The sequence below is a fragment of the Erythrolamprus reginae genome, chromosome Z (assembly GCF_031021105.1).
Source record: "Erythrolamprus reginae isolate rEryReg1 chromosome Z, rEryReg1.hap1, whole genome shotgun sequence".
Classification (NCBI taxonomy): domain Eukaryota; kingdom Metazoa; phylum Chordata; class Lepidosauria; order Squamata; family Dipsadidae; genus Erythrolamprus; species Erythrolamprus reginae.
This window is the reverse complement of record NC_091963.1, coordinates 116,064,722-116,083,860: the sequence shown is the minus strand read 5'-3', so window position 1 is coordinate 116,083,860 and position 19,139 is coordinate 116,064,722. Positions and strand designations below refer to the sequence as shown.

Sequence of the window (19,139 nt, the reverse complement as noted above, 5' to 3'; positions counted from 1 at the left end):
CTTTATAGGTCATAACCAACACTTTGAATTGTGACCGGAAACTGATCGGCAACCAATGCAGACTGTGGAGTGTTGGTGTAACATGGGCATACTTTGGGAAGCCCATGATTGCTCTCACAGCTGCATTCTGCACGATCTGAAGTTTCCGAACACTTTTCAAAGGTAGCCCCATGTAGAGAGCGTTACAGTAGTCGAACCTCGGGGTGATGAGGGCATGAGTGACTGTGAGCAGTGACTCCCGGTCCAGATAGGGCCACAACTGGTGTACCAGGCGAACCTGGGCAAACGCCCCGCCTCGCCACAGTCAAAAGATAATTCTCTAAGTTGCATATAAAAATGATATATTATATTGATAATAATATCAATAGGGGGGGTTTGCTTATGCAGAGAAAAAGATTAAGCTGCAAAAGAAATCAGTGAATGGGTTGAGAGACATGGTAAGTCTTGATAAGATAAGCCGCCATGGTGCAGTGGTTAGAGTGCAGTACTGCAGGCAACTTCTGCTGACTGCTAGCTGACTACAATATGGCAGTTCAAATCCCACCAGGCTCAACATTGACAAAGCCTTCCATCCTTCTGAGCTGGGTAAAATGAGGACCCAGATTGTTGGGCGCAATGTGCTGACTCTAAACCACTTCGAGAAGACTGTAAAGCTCTATGAAACTGTATATAAGTCTAAATGATATTGCTATTAGGCTCCTGAAAAGAGAAAGGAAAGAAGCTTCCAGAACATGAATCAGTATGATTTACAATTTGTAAAGAAAATTCCCAAGGATAGGGAAATAAAGAGTTACAATGAATCCTTATTTCCATTCAATTTAGTTCAATTTTCATTTCTATTTTCTTGGCTAAGGTCCTTTTTTCGGCATGGTACTTTTTGTTTTCTGTATTTTTCTGTGTTCAATATGATGGTTATGTATGTGTGGACGTAAATATTATTTATAAAGAAATCCAGGTTTGTCAATTTATTCACAGAGGAAAGCAAAATACAGGAAAAAAGCGATTATCTTTTATCATGTCAAGTTACATGAGGAAGATAGAGGGAAATCATGTATTCTGTAATATCAAACAAAACACATACCGTGTTTCCCCGATAGTAAGGCAGTGTCTTACTATCTTTTTACCCCCAAAAGCCCCACTGTGTCTTACTTTGGGGGTATGTGTTATATTGTCCCGGGCACCGGGGCCGGCTCGTCTTCAGGCTTTGGCCCGGGCGAGGCCTCTTCTCCTTCGGGCGGGCGGCGTTAGATGGCGTTGCGCGGCAGGCACGGCTGCCCGTCGGGCCCGGCCTCCATCTCTCCTGCGCCGCGGCGGGGCCGGTCCGCGATGCGCGTCCTGGGAGCGCCCGGCTGGCCGGCTCCGGAGGCTGCGGCTCCTCCCGCTGCTGCCCAACGCCGAGGATGCCCCGCACCCAGCCCGGCTACGGCAGCAGGCAGGCAGGCAGCCCCAGGCGCGGCGGGGAGAGCAAAGGCGGCTTCGGCCCGGGCGAGGCCTCTTCTCCGGGCGGGTGGCATTAGGCGGCGTTGCGCGGCAGGCGCGGCTGCCCAGAGGAGAAGAGGCCTCGCCCGGGCCGAAGCCGCCTTTGCTCTCCCCGCCGCGCCTGGGGCTGCCTGCCTGTCTGCTGCCCAACGGCGAGGATGCCCCGCGCCCAGCCCGGCTACGGCAGCAGGCAGGCAGGCAGCCCCAGGTGCGGCGGGGAGACCAAAGGCGGCTTCGGCCCGGCGCGGCGGGGAGAGCAGGCAGCCCCAGGCGCAGCGGGGAGACCAAAGGCGGCTTCGGTCCGGGCGAGGCCTCTTCTCCTCCGGGCGGGCGGCGTTAGGCGGCGTTGTGCGGCAGGCGCGGCTGCCCGTTGGGCCCGGCCTCCATCCCTCAGGCGCCGCGGCGGGGCCGGTCTGCGATGCGCGTCCTGGGGGCGCCCGGCTGGCCGGCTCCGGAGGCTGCGGCTCCTCCCGCTGCTGCCCAACACCGAGGATGCCCCGCGCCCAGCCCGGCTACGGCAGCAGGCAGGCAGGCAGACCCAGGCGCGGCGGGGAGAGCAAAGGCGGCGGCGGGAGTAGCGGACGCCTCCCTCACTTTTAATACCGTGTTTCCCCGAAAGTAAGACATATGTCTTACTTTCGGGGTATGGCTTATATTAGCCGACCCCCCTGAAACCCCCCATATGTCTTACAATCGGGGGGGTCTTACTATCGGGGAAACACGGTATTAACTGTGATTGCTTTGGCAAGAAGTTTAGAAAGTATAGTTGTGTGGGAAGTCTAGGCATCTCTAACACAGAGCATTATTATACTAACCTTGAATATCTGCCATCCATTGAATATGTAGAAACAAAAGGAGTCACAACCCACCCTACAAACGTAGACCAAGAATTACTGAACAAAGACACGTTGTTCATTTCCAAGCTGCACTATTATCAGCACAAAACACTGCAATAAACTCAGATCTCTCATGCCAAGGTCTGTCATCAGTTGTCTCAATCCCGAGAAGCATCTTTGGTGAAAAAAAACTTCTCAGTGAAAATGGGCAGAGATTGGCCTGTTGAGGCAAAACAACAACAAACCATAGTTTAAAATGCAACATGATAATACTAAATTTCCTCTTGTTTTATCCAGAGCCCTTGATAGTACGCACGTATGCCCACACTCATAACGCAATGCCCTCCCCATGGGTATGTGCACACAACCTTCCCCTGCACTGTGCCCCCCCCCATCTCACTGAAGCCTCCGGAACCTGTGAATGACGAAAAATGGATTCCAACTGATTTTCTGCCTTCCGGAGGCTGGGGTGGGTGGGAGGTCATTTTTGCCTTCCTAAGGCTTCAGGAAAGCTTCAGGAGCCTGTGGATGGCGAAAAATGGACCCAAGGGCCCAACTGGAAGTTCAGAACTTCCAGTAAACTTGTTGGGTTATTTATTCATTTATTCATTTATTCATTTATTCATTTATTCATTTATTCATTTATTCATTTATTCATTTATTCATTTATTCATTTATTCATTTATTCATTTATTCATTATTAGATTTGTATGCCGCCCCTCTCCGCAGACTTGGGGCGGCTAACAACAGTAAAAAGACAATATAAACAAATCTAATATTAAAAGAATTTTTTTTTAAAAAAAAACCCCAATTTAAGGAACCAATCATACATACAGAGGTACCATGCATAAATTTTATAAGCTTAGGGGGAAGGGAATATCTCAATTCCCCCATGCCTGACAACAGAGGTGGGTTTTAAGAAGCTTACAAAAGGCAAGGAGGGTGGGGGCAACTCTGATATCTGGGGGGAGCTGGTTCCACAGGGTCAGGGCCACCACAGAGAAGGCTCTTCCCCTGGGTCCTGCCAAGCAACATTGTTTAGTCGACAGGACCTGGAGAAGGCCAACTCTGTGGGACCTAACTGGTCGCTGGTTTGTTTGTTTGTTTGTTTGATTGTTTGTTTGTTTGTTTGTTTGTTTGCTTGTTTATTCAGTCAGTCAGTCAGTCAGTCAGTCAATTCAATTCAATTCAATTTATTAGATTTGTATGCCGCCCTTCTCCGAAAACTTGGGGTGGCTCACAGGATAAGTATAAAAACAAAGCGTACAGGACAAATCTAATACATTTTTAAAAGTACAAGTAAAAACCTTATATAATACACAGGCACTCAGTCATGTATGAATTGGTAGTATACAAAGATATAACAATGTTTATATACATGATATTAGTGGGAGAGGGAGACATTAGGACAGGGGACGGGAGGCACATGGGTGCACTTATACACGTCCCTTACTGACCTCTTAGGAATCGGGAGAGGTTGACAGTGGATAGTCTAAAGGTAAAGTTTTTGGGGTTTAGGTGATGATACTACAGAGTCTGCTAGTGAGTTCCATACAACAAGTACTCGGTTACTAAAGTTGTATTTCCTGCAATCAAGTTTGGAGCGGTTTACTTTGTATCTATTGTGTGCTATTTTTCACCTTCCATAATTTATTATATAATACATAACTATCCATTATGTGGATGGTGATATTTTTTCATCATCCACAGGCTCTGGAGGCTTTCCTGAAGCCTGGGAAAGGCAAAACGACCTCCCTCTGCCCTCCGGAAGGTAGAAAATCAACTGGCCGGTGTGCACATGTGCGCTGAAGCAGACATAGGGCAAGTATAGGCAAAGTTGGTTCTTCTATGACATCTGGACACCAACTCCCGGAATTCCTGAGCTAGCATGACTGGTTCAGGAATTCTGGGAGTTGAAGTCCACAAGTCATAGAAGAGCCAACTCTCCCTACCCCTGACATAGGGCAATGCCTCGTATACCTCAGATATGGCTCCATGTGCCACCTGTGGCATGCATGCCACAAGTTCATCAACACAGATATAGGGGAATGAAGGATTTATATTTTCCAGGGCAAAAGATGGCCAGACCAGGAGCAACGGATGGAAACTGACCAAGGAGAGATTCAACCTGGAAATAAGGAAGAACTTTCTGACGGTGAGAGCGATCAACCAGTGGAACAGCCTGCCAGCAGAGGTTGTGAATGCCCCATCACTTGACACATTCAAAAGGAAATTGGACTGCCATCTGGTTGGGGTGGTGTAGGGTTTCCTGCTTGAGCAGGAGGTTGGACTTGATGACCTGCAAGGTCAGTTTCAACTCAGATAGATAGATAGATAGATAGATAGATAGATAGATAGATAGATAGATAGATAGATAGATAGATAGATAGATAGATAGATAGAATTGCTACATATGGATTTTTTATCCTGCTATCTTGTTTCTTGGTCTAGAATAACCGTTGTACCTCTTCCATCCTCTCAAATGGCTGGAGTTATGGGCAGGCATATTGAAAGAGGTGATACAAACCTGATCAATGATTCATTGTTGAGCTGAGATAAGAGGCACCTGGGCACTGTCATAGCGGCTACTATGCATGGGATTTGTTTTCTCGCCCGTACGGATATTAAACATGGGCAAAGTAGAGAGGGGACGGGGCACATCCCGAGTACCAGCCATCTGCCTCAGTTCTTCTGTATTGTCATGGATTGTGTGATGATGCACCATTTGGATGCTGCAGGAAAAGAAATAAATGGAACAGGACTAAATCAAATAACTATATCATGGTCATAAACCAGCAAGAAAGAAAGAAAAGGAAAAGAAATAGTTTTCGAATTAACCGGGACATCCAAAACTGTTGTGAGCCGCCCCGAGTCTTCGGAGAAGGGCGGCATACAAATCCAAGTAATAAATAAATAAATAAATAAATAAACAGCCACACACAGAAAAACATGCTTCATTCTTAGGCGTTAAACCTAACCTCAAACAAATCTGAGAATGCTACAGTACAGTCGCTGACATTTTTAAAAAAGACCAGCGGTTCAAAGCCACTCTCTACGCAAACAAGTTCAATTTCTCTTAATTATTTTTGCCTAGTTTTGTATTCATGGAAATATTACTTTGTTTTAGTATTATAGGTCCTACAATGGAGCCCAAAATTTATGTTGCTAACCGAGATAGTTGCTAAGTGAGTTTTGCCACATTCTATGACCTGTCTTCCCACGGTTATGTGAATCACCACAGTCATTAAGTGAATAACATAAGTCAACATTGTTAAATGAATCTGTCTTTCTCCCATTAACTTTATTTATTTATTTATTTATTCATTCATTCATTTATTTATTCATTCTATTTATTTATTTATTTGTTTGTTTGTTTATTAGATTTGTATACCGCCCTTCTCTGAGGACTTTGCTTGTCAGAAGGCCACAAGTGATGATCACTTGACCCCAGGACACTGCAACCATCATAAATATGAGCCAGTCGCAAGTATCTGAATTTTTATCACATAACCATGGAGATGCTGCAGTGGTAGTAAGTGTGAAAAACAGTTATCAGTCAGTGCCATTGTAACGTTGGATGGTCACTAAAATGGTGATAAGTTATGGACTATATATAATTTCAGAAAATAAGAATTGCTTTTACTGCTGGTCATTACATCCTGGTTTTTTTCCAGCTGGCCCAGTTGGTCGCACCTTGTAAGGGCCCCTTTCCAGGGTTACAGTAGAAGATGGTCAACAGTTTTGAAGGCAGAAGACGGCTCTATGCCCCAACGGTAGATAAAGTGACAAAATCATCTTCTAGGACAGAAGGAATTCTAGGGATTGTGAACTTTTTTTTCCTTGGGTGCTGAAAGAGCCTGTGTGCATGCTATCGTGCACGTGCGAGTGCTCACATCCATAATTCTTCTGCTGCACAAATCCCAGCGACCAGTTAGGTCCCACAGAGTGGGTCATCTCCGGGTCCCGTCAACTAAACAATGTCGCTTGGCAGGACCCAGGGGAAGAGTCTTCTCTGTGGCGGCCCCGGCCCTCTGGAACCAACTCCCCCCCAGAGATTAGAATTGCCCCCACCCTCCTTGCCTTTCGTAAGCTGCTTAAAACACACCTCTGCCGCCAGGCATGGGGGAATTGAGATACTCTTTCCGCCTAGGCCTTTACAATTTTATGCATGGTATATCTGTATGTATGTTTGGTTTTTATAATAATGGGTTTTTAACTGTTTTTAGTATTGGATTATTATTATATGCTGTTTTATTATTGCTGTTAGCTGCCCCGAGTCTCCAGAGAGGGGCGGCATACAAATTAAATAAATAAACAAACAAACAAGCAAACAAATAAATGCCTGGGGAGGACGAAAACAGCTTTCCCCCATCCCCCAGAGGCCCTCTGGGGACAGGAAATGGCTTGTTTCCCAACTTCTGGTGGGCCCAGTAGAATAGAATAGAATAGAATAGAATACAATACAATACAATACAATAGAATAGAATAGAATACAATAGAATTTTTATTGGCCAAGTGTGATTGGGCACACAAGGAATTTGTCTTGGTGCATATGCTCTCAGCGTACATAAAATAAAATATACATTTGTCAAGAATCATGTGGTACAACACTTAATGATTGTCATAGGGGTCAAATAAGTAGTGAAGAAGCAATATTAATAAAAATCTTAGGATATAAGCAACAAGTTACAGTCATACAGTCAACATGGGAGGAAATGAGTGAAAGGAATGATGAGAAAAACTAGTAGAATAGAAGTGCAGATTTAGTAAAAAGTCTGACAGTGCTGAGGGAATTATTTGTTTAGTAGAGTGATGGCGTTCGGAAAAAAACTGTTCTTGTGTCTAGTTGTCTTGGTGTGCAAGACTCGTGTTTCACCCTCCCCAAGCTCCAAAGGCTTCCCTGGAGCTGGGGAGGGTAAAAAGGCCCTCCCCTATCCCCCTGGAGGTTCTCTGGAAGCCAAAAACATCCTCCCAGCACTTTTGTGTGACCCAAAAATCAGCTGGCTGGCACACACATGCACGTTGGAGCTGAGCTAGGATAATGGCTCACACGCCAGCAGATATGACTCCGTATGCCACCTGTGGCATCTGTGCCATAAGTTCGCCATCACTGTTCCAGGAGAAAGGAAACTCTGACTGCAAACCTCCAGTGCCTTGTGGCTATATCCATCATTGGAAAAGGCTTCAGGAGTAAACCTTGTGGCAAATTCCAGAGCTGGAGTCCCGGAAACAATTTGTGACTGTGTACAGCCATGTTCCGATAATTCCTGTGATGTAGTTGGAACCCATCTTATTGGCTTTGCCATTCCATTGGATTATTTCAGAGACATGGAGAGGAAGGATCTGCTTCTTGGGTAACAGTCTATCCTCCATGCTAACCATCCAGGCCTCCTGCTCTGGAGAGATTTGATTTGCATATGGCATTTTAGGAACTCTTTCCAGAGCATGATACCATAGTTTTTAGAGACTAAAGGATGTCAATGATGATATTCTTGTTTTTACTACTCAAGAGTAGGGCAATTAAAAGTGTTTTGGGATGCTGTGTAAAACTGGCAGCACAAAAGAACATGTTTAATAGTTTCTATCTGTCCTGACTCACAACGACATACTCATAAGGAATAACGTTATTTTTTTGTATCTTCCAGATAGCACTACTATAGGTAAGATATTGCATTAGACAAAGACAAAAGCCCTTCTTTGGTGGAGAGTATCAAGATGTGTGAGATACATACTGTTGTGTTTGGGCCTGGGCCAGCCGTTGCTCCCATAGATGGGAGAGCCGCGGCACAAAGTGAATGTGAAAGCCTGGCTGACAGCCAGGAAGATGTGGCAGACAGCCAGGAAGACATGGCAGACAGCCAGGAAGACGTGGCAGACAGCCAGGAGGACGAGGCCACTGGGACGCAGGATTCAGCAGACAGCCCAGGGGATTTGGCATGCAGTCCCTCAGACAGTCTTTCGTCCCTGGGTTCTTCTGCAGATCAATATATTGATCTGCGTAGCCGAAGAGCTATGCAAAGAAGGGATCGCTTTAAGGAGTATTACAAGTCATTATAGGAGCACCTGGGCTGGGTGTGGTTCTTATACTGAAGGCTGGGTATGGTTCCCTTAATGAGGGCTAAAGGGATAAAAGGGAACAAAGGCCAAGGCAAACTGTGGCTGTTTATGTGTGTTATTTTGTGGTTCCTGCTCTGAAGTTTCTGTTCCCTGCCGTTGGAGTTTTCAACCCAGCTTTTTCAGACAAGTGGGAGGTGAAAACTCTGGGACTTGCTGTTTGCTCCAAAGATTCAAAAGGACTCCTGAAACGTCTTTGCTCATTCCAGGTTGTCTTTGTTTTTTCCTGTGTTTTTGTATGCGGCTGAAGTAAGCCTTGCATTGTTTTCAGACACTACGAACTGCTTTGATTAACCCTTTTTTGTTTATTTAATACAAGTTTGCTGATTAGCAGAGCATGTGTGTGTTTGATTTCTTTTCCTTGGACTTTTACGCATTGCCTGAGCCAGTCAAGCAGAACACATACCAGGATGCATCTCTCTGACTATCCATCATGGGAAGCTGAATAGTCCTACCCACATTTGATGGCTGGGGCCTGCAGGTATATATTGACCTCCATTGGTGTAATAAAAGAATAGCATCTTTAAAAAAAAATATTTTTTATTAATTGCAAAGACAGACAAAACATACATGTAACATTTAGTGGAGCAACAACCGCTCCTCTCAAAGTAGAAGTCATCTTTATATTTTTAATAAGTAAAAAATAAAAAAAATAAACTAACTTTATCATTAATTATAAAATACTTGGATATATCAATTGTAAGATAATAGGTAAAAAAACACATCTAAAACATTTAAAAATATATAGAAATTTTAAAATTATGACTTGAAATAAACTATGAAGAAAAAAAAGAGAAATGGTAGAAGAGGAAAGAAGGAGTTTATCTTTATATTTATTTATTAGATTTGTATGCCGCCCCTTTCCGTAGACTCGGGGCGGCTCACAACATAATAAAACAATTCATAACAAATCTAATAATTTACAATTTAAAATTTAAAGTAGTTAAGTAAAACCCATTTTTAAGCAGACATACCTACAAACATACCATACATAAATTATATAGGCCCGGGGGAGATATCTCAATTCCCCCATGCCTGACGACAAAGGTGGGTTTTGAGGAGTTTATGGAAGGCAAGGAGGGTAGGGGCAGTTCTAATCTCTGGGGGGAGCTGGTTCCAGAGAGTCGGGGCCACCACAGAGAAGGCTTAGGTTGCCCAGGTTCGTCTGGTGCACCAGTTGCGGCCCTATTTGGACTGTGACTCATTGCTCACAGTCTGCAATGCTCTCTACATTGGGCTACCTTTGAAAAGTGTTCGGAAACTTCAGATCGTGCAGAATGCAGCTGCGAGAGCAGTCATGGGCTTCCCCAAATATGCCCATGTTACACCAACACTCCGCAGTCTGCATTGGTTGTCGATCAGTTTCCGGTCACAATTCAAAGTGTTGGTTATGACCTATAAAGCCCTTCATGGCACCGGATCAGATTATCTCAGGAACCGCCTTCTGCTGCACGAATCCCAGCGACCAGTCAGGTCCCACAGAGTGGGCCTTCTCCGGGTCCCGTCAACTAAACAATGTCGGTTGGCGGGCCCCAGGGGAAGAGCCTTCTCTGTGGCGGCCCCGGCCCTTTGGAACCAGTTCCCCCCAGAGATTAGAATTTCCCCCACCCTCCTCGCCATTCATAAACTTCTTAAAACCCACTTCTGCCATCAGGCATGGGGGAACTGAGATATTCTTTCCCCCTAGGCCTTTGCAATTTACACATGGTATGTCTGTATGTATGTTTGGTTTTTATAATAAGGGTTTTTTTTAGTTATTTTAGTATTGGATTGGATTGTTAGATGCTGTTTTTATCATTGTTGTTAGCCGCCCCAAGTCTACAGAGAGGGGCGGCATACAAATCCAATAAATAAATAAATAAATAAATAAATTATTTTACAAATATATTTTGCCTTTTAAAAAATCATACTAGTGGTCTGCAGGACTTAAAATTGTGAATTTGATGGTCTCCGTGATTTAAAAATATGATCTTGGTAGTCTCTGAGGCACAAAACTGTTGGGGACCCATCCTAGACCCTCCCCATCAACACTGACAAGGCAAACTTGGAATATAAACTGAGAACAAACACCACGTCGTACTAGCACTGATGGTGTTTCCTAGGTTGGGTACTGAGATTGGGTACTTGGGTACAACCAAGTTCAGATATCATGAAGGATCTTGCAAGCACTGAATAAGTGGGAAATCATCACAATCAACTTTGTGTGTGTGTGTGTGTGTGTGTGCGTGTGTGTGAAACTTTAAAATAATCATAGTTTATAATGTTACTCTTGGATCCATTCCAATACATAAGCTCTGCAAGTTGATCTGATTTAAGGGACCTATCTAAGATGGAAAGATTCAGTCTGTTGATTCTTTGGGTTAGGCATAAGTCTGCAAAGTTTGCTTTCAAATCCTTTATTTTCCATGTACACAGGAAGAAAGTCAAATTCTAAACTAAGCTGATGAGGATTATATTGTGCATATATACAGTTTCATCGTCAAGTTCAAGCTTAGAATCTAAATCTCCCACTATCAATATATACGCAATTGGCATGCATTAAATACATTGTTCAAGTAACATTCCATAAGCTGCTGACTGTGTATTTTCTTCTTAAAGGTGGAAAATGTACCCTGACTATTATGAGAGTATAAGATCCTAATTGAATCTCTACTGACATGGCATTGTATTCAGATGCGGTAGGTTCTTGAGTTGTTATATTCATGCTGGTGGTTAACAATATACTTAGAATTCTCCTTTAGGTTTGTCTCTACCTTCCCCTGCTACACATTTAAAGAGCAAACTATATACCCATTTAATGTCAGGGCTGTTAGAACCAGGTTTATAATTATATTTGATGTCATCTTGCTGCAAGAAACCTGGTTCCAATACCCCTGACATTAATTGTTCTGTTGGCTCTGATGTCAATCCTCTATATGGCCCTGAAAGTGAGCCTGATAAGCCCTTCACTCCTCCACTTGAAACAGAATACCCTACAAGACTAGACTTTCAATCTTGGGCCCAGAAAGCTTAGAACTAAGATGCCTTAAAAAATGATCTAAGTATTGCCCACAAGATCATATGCTGCAACGTCCTGTTGGCGACTACTTCAGCTTCAACCACAGCAACACAAGAGCACACAACAGATTTAAACTTAATATTAACCACTTCAAACTTGACTGTAAAAAATAGTTGTCGAAGCATGGAACTCATTACCGGACTCCATAGTGTCATCCCCAAACCCCCAACATTTTACCCTTAGATTATCCATGGTTGACCTATCCAGATTCCTAAGAGGTCAGTAAGGGGCAAGTACAAGTGCACTAGAGTGCCTTCCGTCCCCTGTCCTATTGCTCTCATTTATTTATTTATTCATTCATTCATTCATTCATTCATTCATTCATTCATTTATTTATTTATTTATTTATATTTGTATGCCGCCCCTCTCCAAAGACTCAGGGCGGCTCACAACAAGATAGAACAAATCATAAATAATCCAAATAACTTTAACATTTTTAAAGAACCCCATATACTAACAGACACACACACAAACATACCATGTATAAATTGAACATGCCCGGGGGAGGTGTTTCAATTCCCCCATGCCTGACGGCAGAGGTGGGTTTTAAGGAGTTTACGGAAGGCAGGGAGAGTAGGGGCAGTTCTAATCTCTGGGGGGAGTTGGTTCCAGAGAGTCGGTGCTACCACAAAGAAGGCTCTTCCCCTGGGGCCCGCCAACCGACATTGTTTAGTTGACGGGACCCGGAGAAGGCCCACTCTGTGGGACCTAATCGGTCGCTGGGATTCGTGCAGCAGAAGGCGGTCTCGGAGATATCCTGGTCCAGTGCCATGAAGGGCTTTAAACGTCATAACCAACACTTTGAATTGTGACCGGAAATTGATCCGCAGCCAATGCAGACTGCGGAGTGATGGTGAAACATGGGCATACCTAGGTAAGCCCATGACTGCTCTCGTAGCTGCATTCTGCACGATCTGAAGTTTCCAAACACTTTTCAAAGGTAGCCCCATGTAGAGAGCATTACAGTAGTCGAACCTCGAGGTGATGAGAGCATGAGGGACTGTGAGCAATGAGTCCCGGTCCAGATAGGGCCGCAACTGGTGCACCAGGCGAACCTGGGAAAACGCCCCCCTCGCCACAGCTAAAAGATGGTTCTCTAATGTGAGCTGTGGATCGAGGAGGATGCCCAAGTTGCGGACCCTCTCTGAGGGGGTCAATAATTCCCCCCCAGGGTAATGGACGGACAGATGGGATTGTCCTTGGGAGGCAAAACCCACAGCCACTCCGTCTTATCCAGGTTGAGTTTGAGTCTGTTGACACCCATCCAGGCCCCAACAGCCTCCAGGCACTGGCACATCACTTCCACTGCTTCGTTGACTGGACATGGGGTGGAGATGTAAAGCTGGGTATCATCAGCGTACTGATGATACCTCACCCCATGTCCTTGGATGATCTCACCCAGCGGTTTCATGTAGATATTAAATAGCAGGGGGGAGAGGACCGACCCCTGAGGCACCCCACAAGGGAGAGACCTCGGAGCCGACCTCTGACCCCCCACTATTCCTATATATCTTCTTCTATTGTTTCATTGATATGTTTTATTCCTATATCTTCTCTTCTATTCTTTCTTACATATATTATACTATGAGTATATCCTCTATAACCCTCATTGTGTATTGGACTAAATAAATAAATAAATAAATAAATAAATAAATAAATAAATAAATAAATAAATAAATAAATAAATAAATAAATAAATAAATAAATAAATAAATAAATAAATAAATAGCTAGCCTTCCCCCTCCTTCTAGTTGCATTCCTTGAGATTCAAAGTTTCAAAGCAGCTTCTGAATGTTATGTGATCCCTTCCTCATATTTTCATGATTAGTAGGTTTGTCCAGTCCTGACAATGATAATGAGTTTATACAAGCTTGATAGAGCAGAGTGGAATGGAATGGAATGGAATAGAATAGAATAGATTGATTAGAAGGGACTAAGCAATTAACAACTTTTGCTTTTATTAAAGTAGGCCTAAGCCAAGACTTAGGGAGGGAGCTAGCAGCTTTCCTCCATATAGGTGAGATGATAGTTCATCATTATCCTACAACTTAGTTTGTGTATCAGAATTCTTATCTAGGTTTGTATTGGAGGTGCAAGAAATTCTGCCTTTGGAGAGGCTGGGTCATGATGTAGATGTAAATCCACTAGAATAGTTTGTCTTCTGAAGTTGCCTTAAGGCTTAAGCAGTTAGGGTAGGGAATTATCTCTTGTCCAAACTGTTCTCACTTAAGTCCAACCAAGGGATAAGAGATGTCAACAGTGAGGTTTTTTGGTTTAAAATCGGGATCCTGTTCTGGAGATGTTAGTTGAGTGCTATGAGTCTCTATGAAAGAGGCAAGAGTTACTGCATTCTCTCTGCTCCTAAATAGTGGTTTCTGTGATAGTTTGTGGAAAGCTGCAATTAACAACAACAACAGAGTTGGAAGGGACCTTGGGGATTTTCTAGTCCAACCCCTGCTTAGGCAGGAAACTCTACACTACTTCAGACAAATGGTTATCCAACATCTTCTATCCAACATAGTCTTAAAAACTTCCAGGGTTTGGAGCGCTCACAACTTCTGGAGGCAAGCTGTTCAACTGATTAATTGCTCTGTCAGAAAATTTCTAGATAGCTCTATGTTGCTTCTCTCCTTGTTTAGTTTCCACCCATTGCTTCTTGTCCTACTTGTGAGTGCTTTGGAGAATATCCTGACTCCCTCTTCTTTGTGGCAAGCCCTGAGATATTGGAGCAGTCATGTCTCCCCTGGTCCTTCTTTTCATTAAACTAGACATAACCAGTTCCTGCAATTATTCTTCATATAATCAAATGTGGAGAATTTAGCTGAACAAGGGGGTGAATTGTCTAAAAATTCTGGAAAGAAAAACACTATATTTTTGACAAGGGGTTTCTACCACATTTTCTTGTACATTGCCTGGATTATTAAAGAGAAGACAAAATCTTTTAAACCACCAAAAAACTAGGTTAACAATGTTATGTATCCACATCCATATGTTTAGGATGGCTGTAAGGTCATTAGCAAGCAAAGTATTGAAAGGGATAAGCAACAGAACCTGATTCTTTTGAAACACTCCATAATGTAGGGTTGGTTAAAAATCAACTTGAGTTTATTTTTTTATTAACAAACTCTAGATTAGGGGTTGTTACAGAGTCTGTTAATAAAAATAATACTATCACTACTACCACTAGAAACTTTCAGAACCTACATAAATTTATCAGGTTTGGATTGAACAATGTTAGGAGAAGTAAAAATATCTACAACTGTGAGAACCTGTGTTTAAACAAAGTTTTACTACCGGCTTTAGAATAGTCTGCACAATGTAATGGATTTGATAGCTTTTCCTTTGCTACCCCTCCCTGCTTCACCTGTGTCTTGTAATTGATGGAAGGGTGGGGCTGCACGGGACCTTGAATGTTAAAAAGAGGAAGCTGATCCTTTCCTCACTCCGTTTTGGAGAAGAAGCTGTCTTCCTTGCTTGTTCTTACGCAGAGGTGTACTTGCAACTTACTGAGAATTACGGTTGGTAAGAAGAGCAGAATTTCTCATGGTTTTACAATGTTTCAATGTTTTTCTTGCTTCCTCGGCTTTCTTTTATCCTACTGAGTGGGCTATTTCTTAGTGAGGTCTTTCCTTTGGTAGCCCTTTCCAAAAATAATCTTGCTAGCAGCTTAATTCAACAAGCAGATTCTCTTATTTGAGGTGGTAATCTTGTCTTCTAAAGTCAAAGTTAGGGCAGCTCTCTTTGCCTTCTCCTTAGTAAGGTAGATTTTTATTGCTTCTTCTTCATGGTCTTCATGCAAGCCATGATCTTCTCACTGTGAATTCTAGTCCTGGCTTGGGAATAGGACTTTTTTTTTTTAAGAAGCAAATTATACAGTAGGTATTTATTTATAAATTGGACTTTTAATTTCACTATGCTCTACAGAGCATAGAGAACTTTCTCCTGCTGTCTTTAAAGCCACCATAAATAGAATTTATTCTTGTGGAGTTAAAGTAGAAACTTTGATCAATATAAATTTGTAGATATATTTGTAGTTATCCTCCCAATTTGAACCTGGGATAGTGAGTACAACTATGCTAGAGAAGACTATCTACTTCTGTTCCAATAACCCAGGAATTGCTGCATTCCTCAGACAATTTGTTCCAGAACAATTTCATTAGCTATGTTTGACCATGGTTAACAAATTAACCCATTTTCTTTAATAACATGATACACTGATAAAACAAGCTTAATTTGCACAATATATTAAGGCACAAAAAGACAAGCCAATATTAAGCTAACCAAGTTCACCAGGACTGGTTTTTCATTGCTCTTAACAAACCAAGCTATCTAACTAAGTCTATTACTGCAAAGTAGCAGGGACTACTCTAGCAATGCAACTCTCTGAACAAAATGGGTCAGCTTTTTTCTGGAACTGTCCTTTTTACTTTCTTCTTTCAAAAGAAAAAAAGTCATGCATTTTAGAGACCATGTTGTTTTTCCTCAAGGATGGGGGAAGTTTAATTTAGCCTGAAATTGAGGTGCTTTCTTCTGCCTCTGAAAGAATATAGGGGATTGGGACTTCCTCAACTATCTTCCCAATTGTGCTTGACTCCTTATCGGGATAGCTAGTTGGCAAGAAGGGGTAGTATGCAGTGTGAGGAAAGGTATCTGATCTAAAACGTTAGATCCCAGTTTCCCAAATCTTCCCTAATTCTGTTTCAAAATACACATTTTGAATTTGATTCTATTTCAAAATGCCCAATGTTTTTTGTTTTAATTGTTGAACGCTGAGGTAATGTAAGGGGAATACAGTACTCATTTAATTATTTTTTTAAAAAAAAACCCTGAAGGAAAAATACTTAAAAACTAAAGAAGAGGATTCATATGTATTTGCACTCATGATATCATAGTGCAGAAACTCAACATCATAGACAACCTACCTGCATTGTCTTGACAACAAGCTAGAGTTAAACACTCAAAAAGTGCTTGTGAGAGATGGATAGGCTTTATTCGCCTTGCATTTGAGCACCATCAATTTGAGATCCTCTAAGACATAGAACCACTCAAAAAAAATTATGTACTAGATGTGCTTATAGAACCTAAAAGAAAAAAAAACATCTGTTCTAGAATCTCAAGTATCAAGGCAAGAACTGGGTGAGTGAATGGAAAATGTGAAGCTGTGGAAGGAAAAACAGAATCTTCAGATCTAGGAAATTTGCAAATGTATACCCATGAAGTGATAGGCGTGTGTGGACAATAGAGACCAGTAACAGGAGGGTAAGAAAGGCAACTGAAATCTGAAAAGTATAAAAGGAAGTAATGGATTTTTTCTCTTTCTCTTTCAAACAGGACAAGATAGCTGTATACTGCTAGATTATTCCACTGATCCAACAAGAAGAATTGACAGACGATTCCTTCTTGAAAAATACGATGGAGTTGAACGAATCTCATGAGGTTATCATCCTGGATGACGACTCTAGCGATCTACCTGATGATGAGGATGAATCTTCACGAATGGAAGATGTAGAGGAAGCTACAGAATCCGATAACGTTACAGGTCCTTCTGGGGCCTCTGCTCCACAAGATCTGCTGCTTGGTGGCAGCAATTCTTCCAATAGTGCTGGAGGAAGGTCAAAGAAATCGAAAGCTGTTGACCCTAGCATTTCCATGTTGATCTGCACTGCTTTGGCCAATTCCCAGAAAAAATTTGGTCTTACCCTGAAAGCTCTTAAGAATGTGGTGGAGAACATGGGCTACGACACGGCCAGAAAGAAATCGTACTTTCTTAAATCAGTCAGAAGCATGCTGGCCAAGGGGCAGCTCATCCAACTAAAGGCCAACAGATATACCAGATCGTTCAAAATCAATCCTGATTATGTAAAGAGTCTACCAGTGATTAAAAAGAACAATCCGAAGAGCAAACGTTTGAGGAATAAAAAAAGAGCTGCCAAATCTAAGGCTTGGAAAAATGCCAAAAAATAATCCAAGTCAAAGGTCCAGATGTCTTCTCTTCCGGCTATGTCAAGCCAGGTCAGCGCATGAAGCAAAATGCCTGATCTATCTTTCACAATGATATCTGAAGCTTTTTGGCTAATAAAGCAATATCTGTATTTGAAATGCAACAATGTCTATATCATTTCTTTGAAACATAAGGATGATTATAGTTGTGGGAGGGAAGTGGTGGGAGATAGGGAGGGGAGGGAGGAGAAAGAGATAGACAGACAGACAGACAGACAGGCAGGCAGACAGACAGACAGACAGACAGACAGACATATATATATATATGTGTGTGTGTGTGTGTGTTTTCATAGATTTTCACGGGTACAGGTATGACGGTCTTGGTATATTCGGGTTTCTTCCCGTGTAGGATTTGGAAATTTCTGGCGACGTTTTGACGAGGTCTCACTCATCATCTTCAGGCTGGTGTTTCTGTCCTTGTTCTCAGGCGAACACTGCGAGACCTGAGCTGCCTTCCTTCTATAAATACTGGTGGCTGGGTGTGGTTTGATGGCTCAGCAATTATATATATATATATATTTCAAAATATATAATCAGTCAAAGTACATGTTTTTATATGATTAAATGTCTCTCCCACAGCACCAAAAGACAATCCTGTGAGTACTTACATTCTTATCAGTCAAGTCCTTCACAACTTGTGCCTAACACATTGGGCCAGAGTCTGACAAAAGGCATAAAGTTTTCTCTTTGAAAAGTATAGAGCAGCACAGTATGTTGTGGACCAGGTCTCTAGGCCTAATCATGTCCGACATTTCTAATATGGTATTCATTAATTATGGGTTTATTATTAAATGTTTGTTACCCATCTTGCCACAAGGTTGTTGTGTCCAGAGGACAGTTAGGCCTTGTACCCGCCCCATATTCCTTGGGCGGGAAAATACTGCAAGGTGATTGGTTGGCTCAGCCTGGCAGCCCGGGATATATATAGCTGCCAGGCACGGCCATGTTGTTGTCTTGTTTCCATTCTGTGAACTGTTACCTTCTCCTCTAATCAAAAGAACCGTTACTTACTCAGAGAGTCTGCAGTTGATTCTTGTACTGCAGTTGATTCTTGTAAGGATATAACAAAGGTGACGTTGGCTTACAACATTAAAATGAAGCCAGAAATATATAAAATATTAAAATTATAATAAAATACGGGTTATAACTAAAGATGGGAAGAGAATCTATGGGGGTTGGGGAATGGATGGAAACTACTCTTAGCCAAACAACCACTTCCAATGTGGTTCTTCCATTAGGGCCCAAGCCAACTGGCAGAACCAGGTCAGGAGGATGGGAGCAAAACTAATAGGACTAGGATGTTACAAAGAGCTGGCGCTACATCAGAGTAGGCATTTCTCATTGGCCTTGCTAGAATTCCTTGACTGACAGGGTCCATAGCATTACTCTCTGCTGACATGGGTGGTACAGGCCTGTCCCATAGAGTTAAAGAGGTTCCCAAAATAACATGGGCCCATGCCCTGAAGGGCTTTATTGCTAATAGCCAACATCTTGACTTGCATCCACAAGCATACTAGCAGCTAGTGCAGCTCTCAGATCAGTGCTGTAACATGGGCCCCAAAGATTGTGCATGACACATTTGAAGAGCATTTGAAGCTTAAATGCTCTTTAAAGGTAGTCCCATGTATTCCTTCCTTCCTTCCTTCCTTCCT

At 42.6% G+C, this 19,139-nt stretch overlaps 2 protein-coding genes across 3 annotated transcripts in view; one reads left to right on the top strand and one right to left on the bottom strand.

Annotated features, from left to right (window-relative positions):
• Window positions 1-2,522: 2,522 nt before the first annotated feature.
• Window positions 2,523-19,139, bottom strand: part of SGCA (sarcoglycan alpha) — a 49,570-nt gene continuing 32,953 nt past the window's right edge. Inside the window, exons 10-11 of the mRNA XM_070728293.1 lie at window positions 4,843-5,047; window positions 2,523-2,535 (exon numbers count right to left, since the gene is read on the bottom strand). Of these exons, the coding sequence (XP_070584394.1) occupies window positions 4,855-5,047 (193 nt within the window). The 3' untranslated portion in view covers window positions 2,523-2,535; window positions 4,843-4,854. The remainder of the gene's footprint in view (window positions 2,536-4,842; window positions 5,048-19,139) is intronic.
• Window positions 14,866-17,594, top strand: LOC139154828 (histone H1-like). Of its 2 annotated transcripts, none has more exons than XM_070729831.1 (2): window positions 14,866-15,005; window positions 16,819-17,594. In XM_070729831.1, exon 2 carries the CDS (start codon window positions 16,900-16,902, stop codon window positions 17,449-17,451), a length of 552 nt encoding a protein of 183 aa, XP_070585932.1. In that variant the 5' UTR covers window positions 14,866-15,005; window positions 16,819-16,899; the 3' UTR covers window positions 17,452-17,594. The 2 variants fall into 2 exon arrangements, with proteins under 2 accessions (XP_070585932.1, XP_070585931.1); XM_070729830.1 differs by having other exon boundaries at window positions 14,866-15,009.

Bases quoted from the DNA above. Each gene is read 5' to 3' on its own strand.
- LOC139154828 (XM_070729831.1), top strand. From the start codon at position 16,900: ATGGAGTTGAACGAATCTCATGAGGTTATCATCCTGGATGACGACTCT.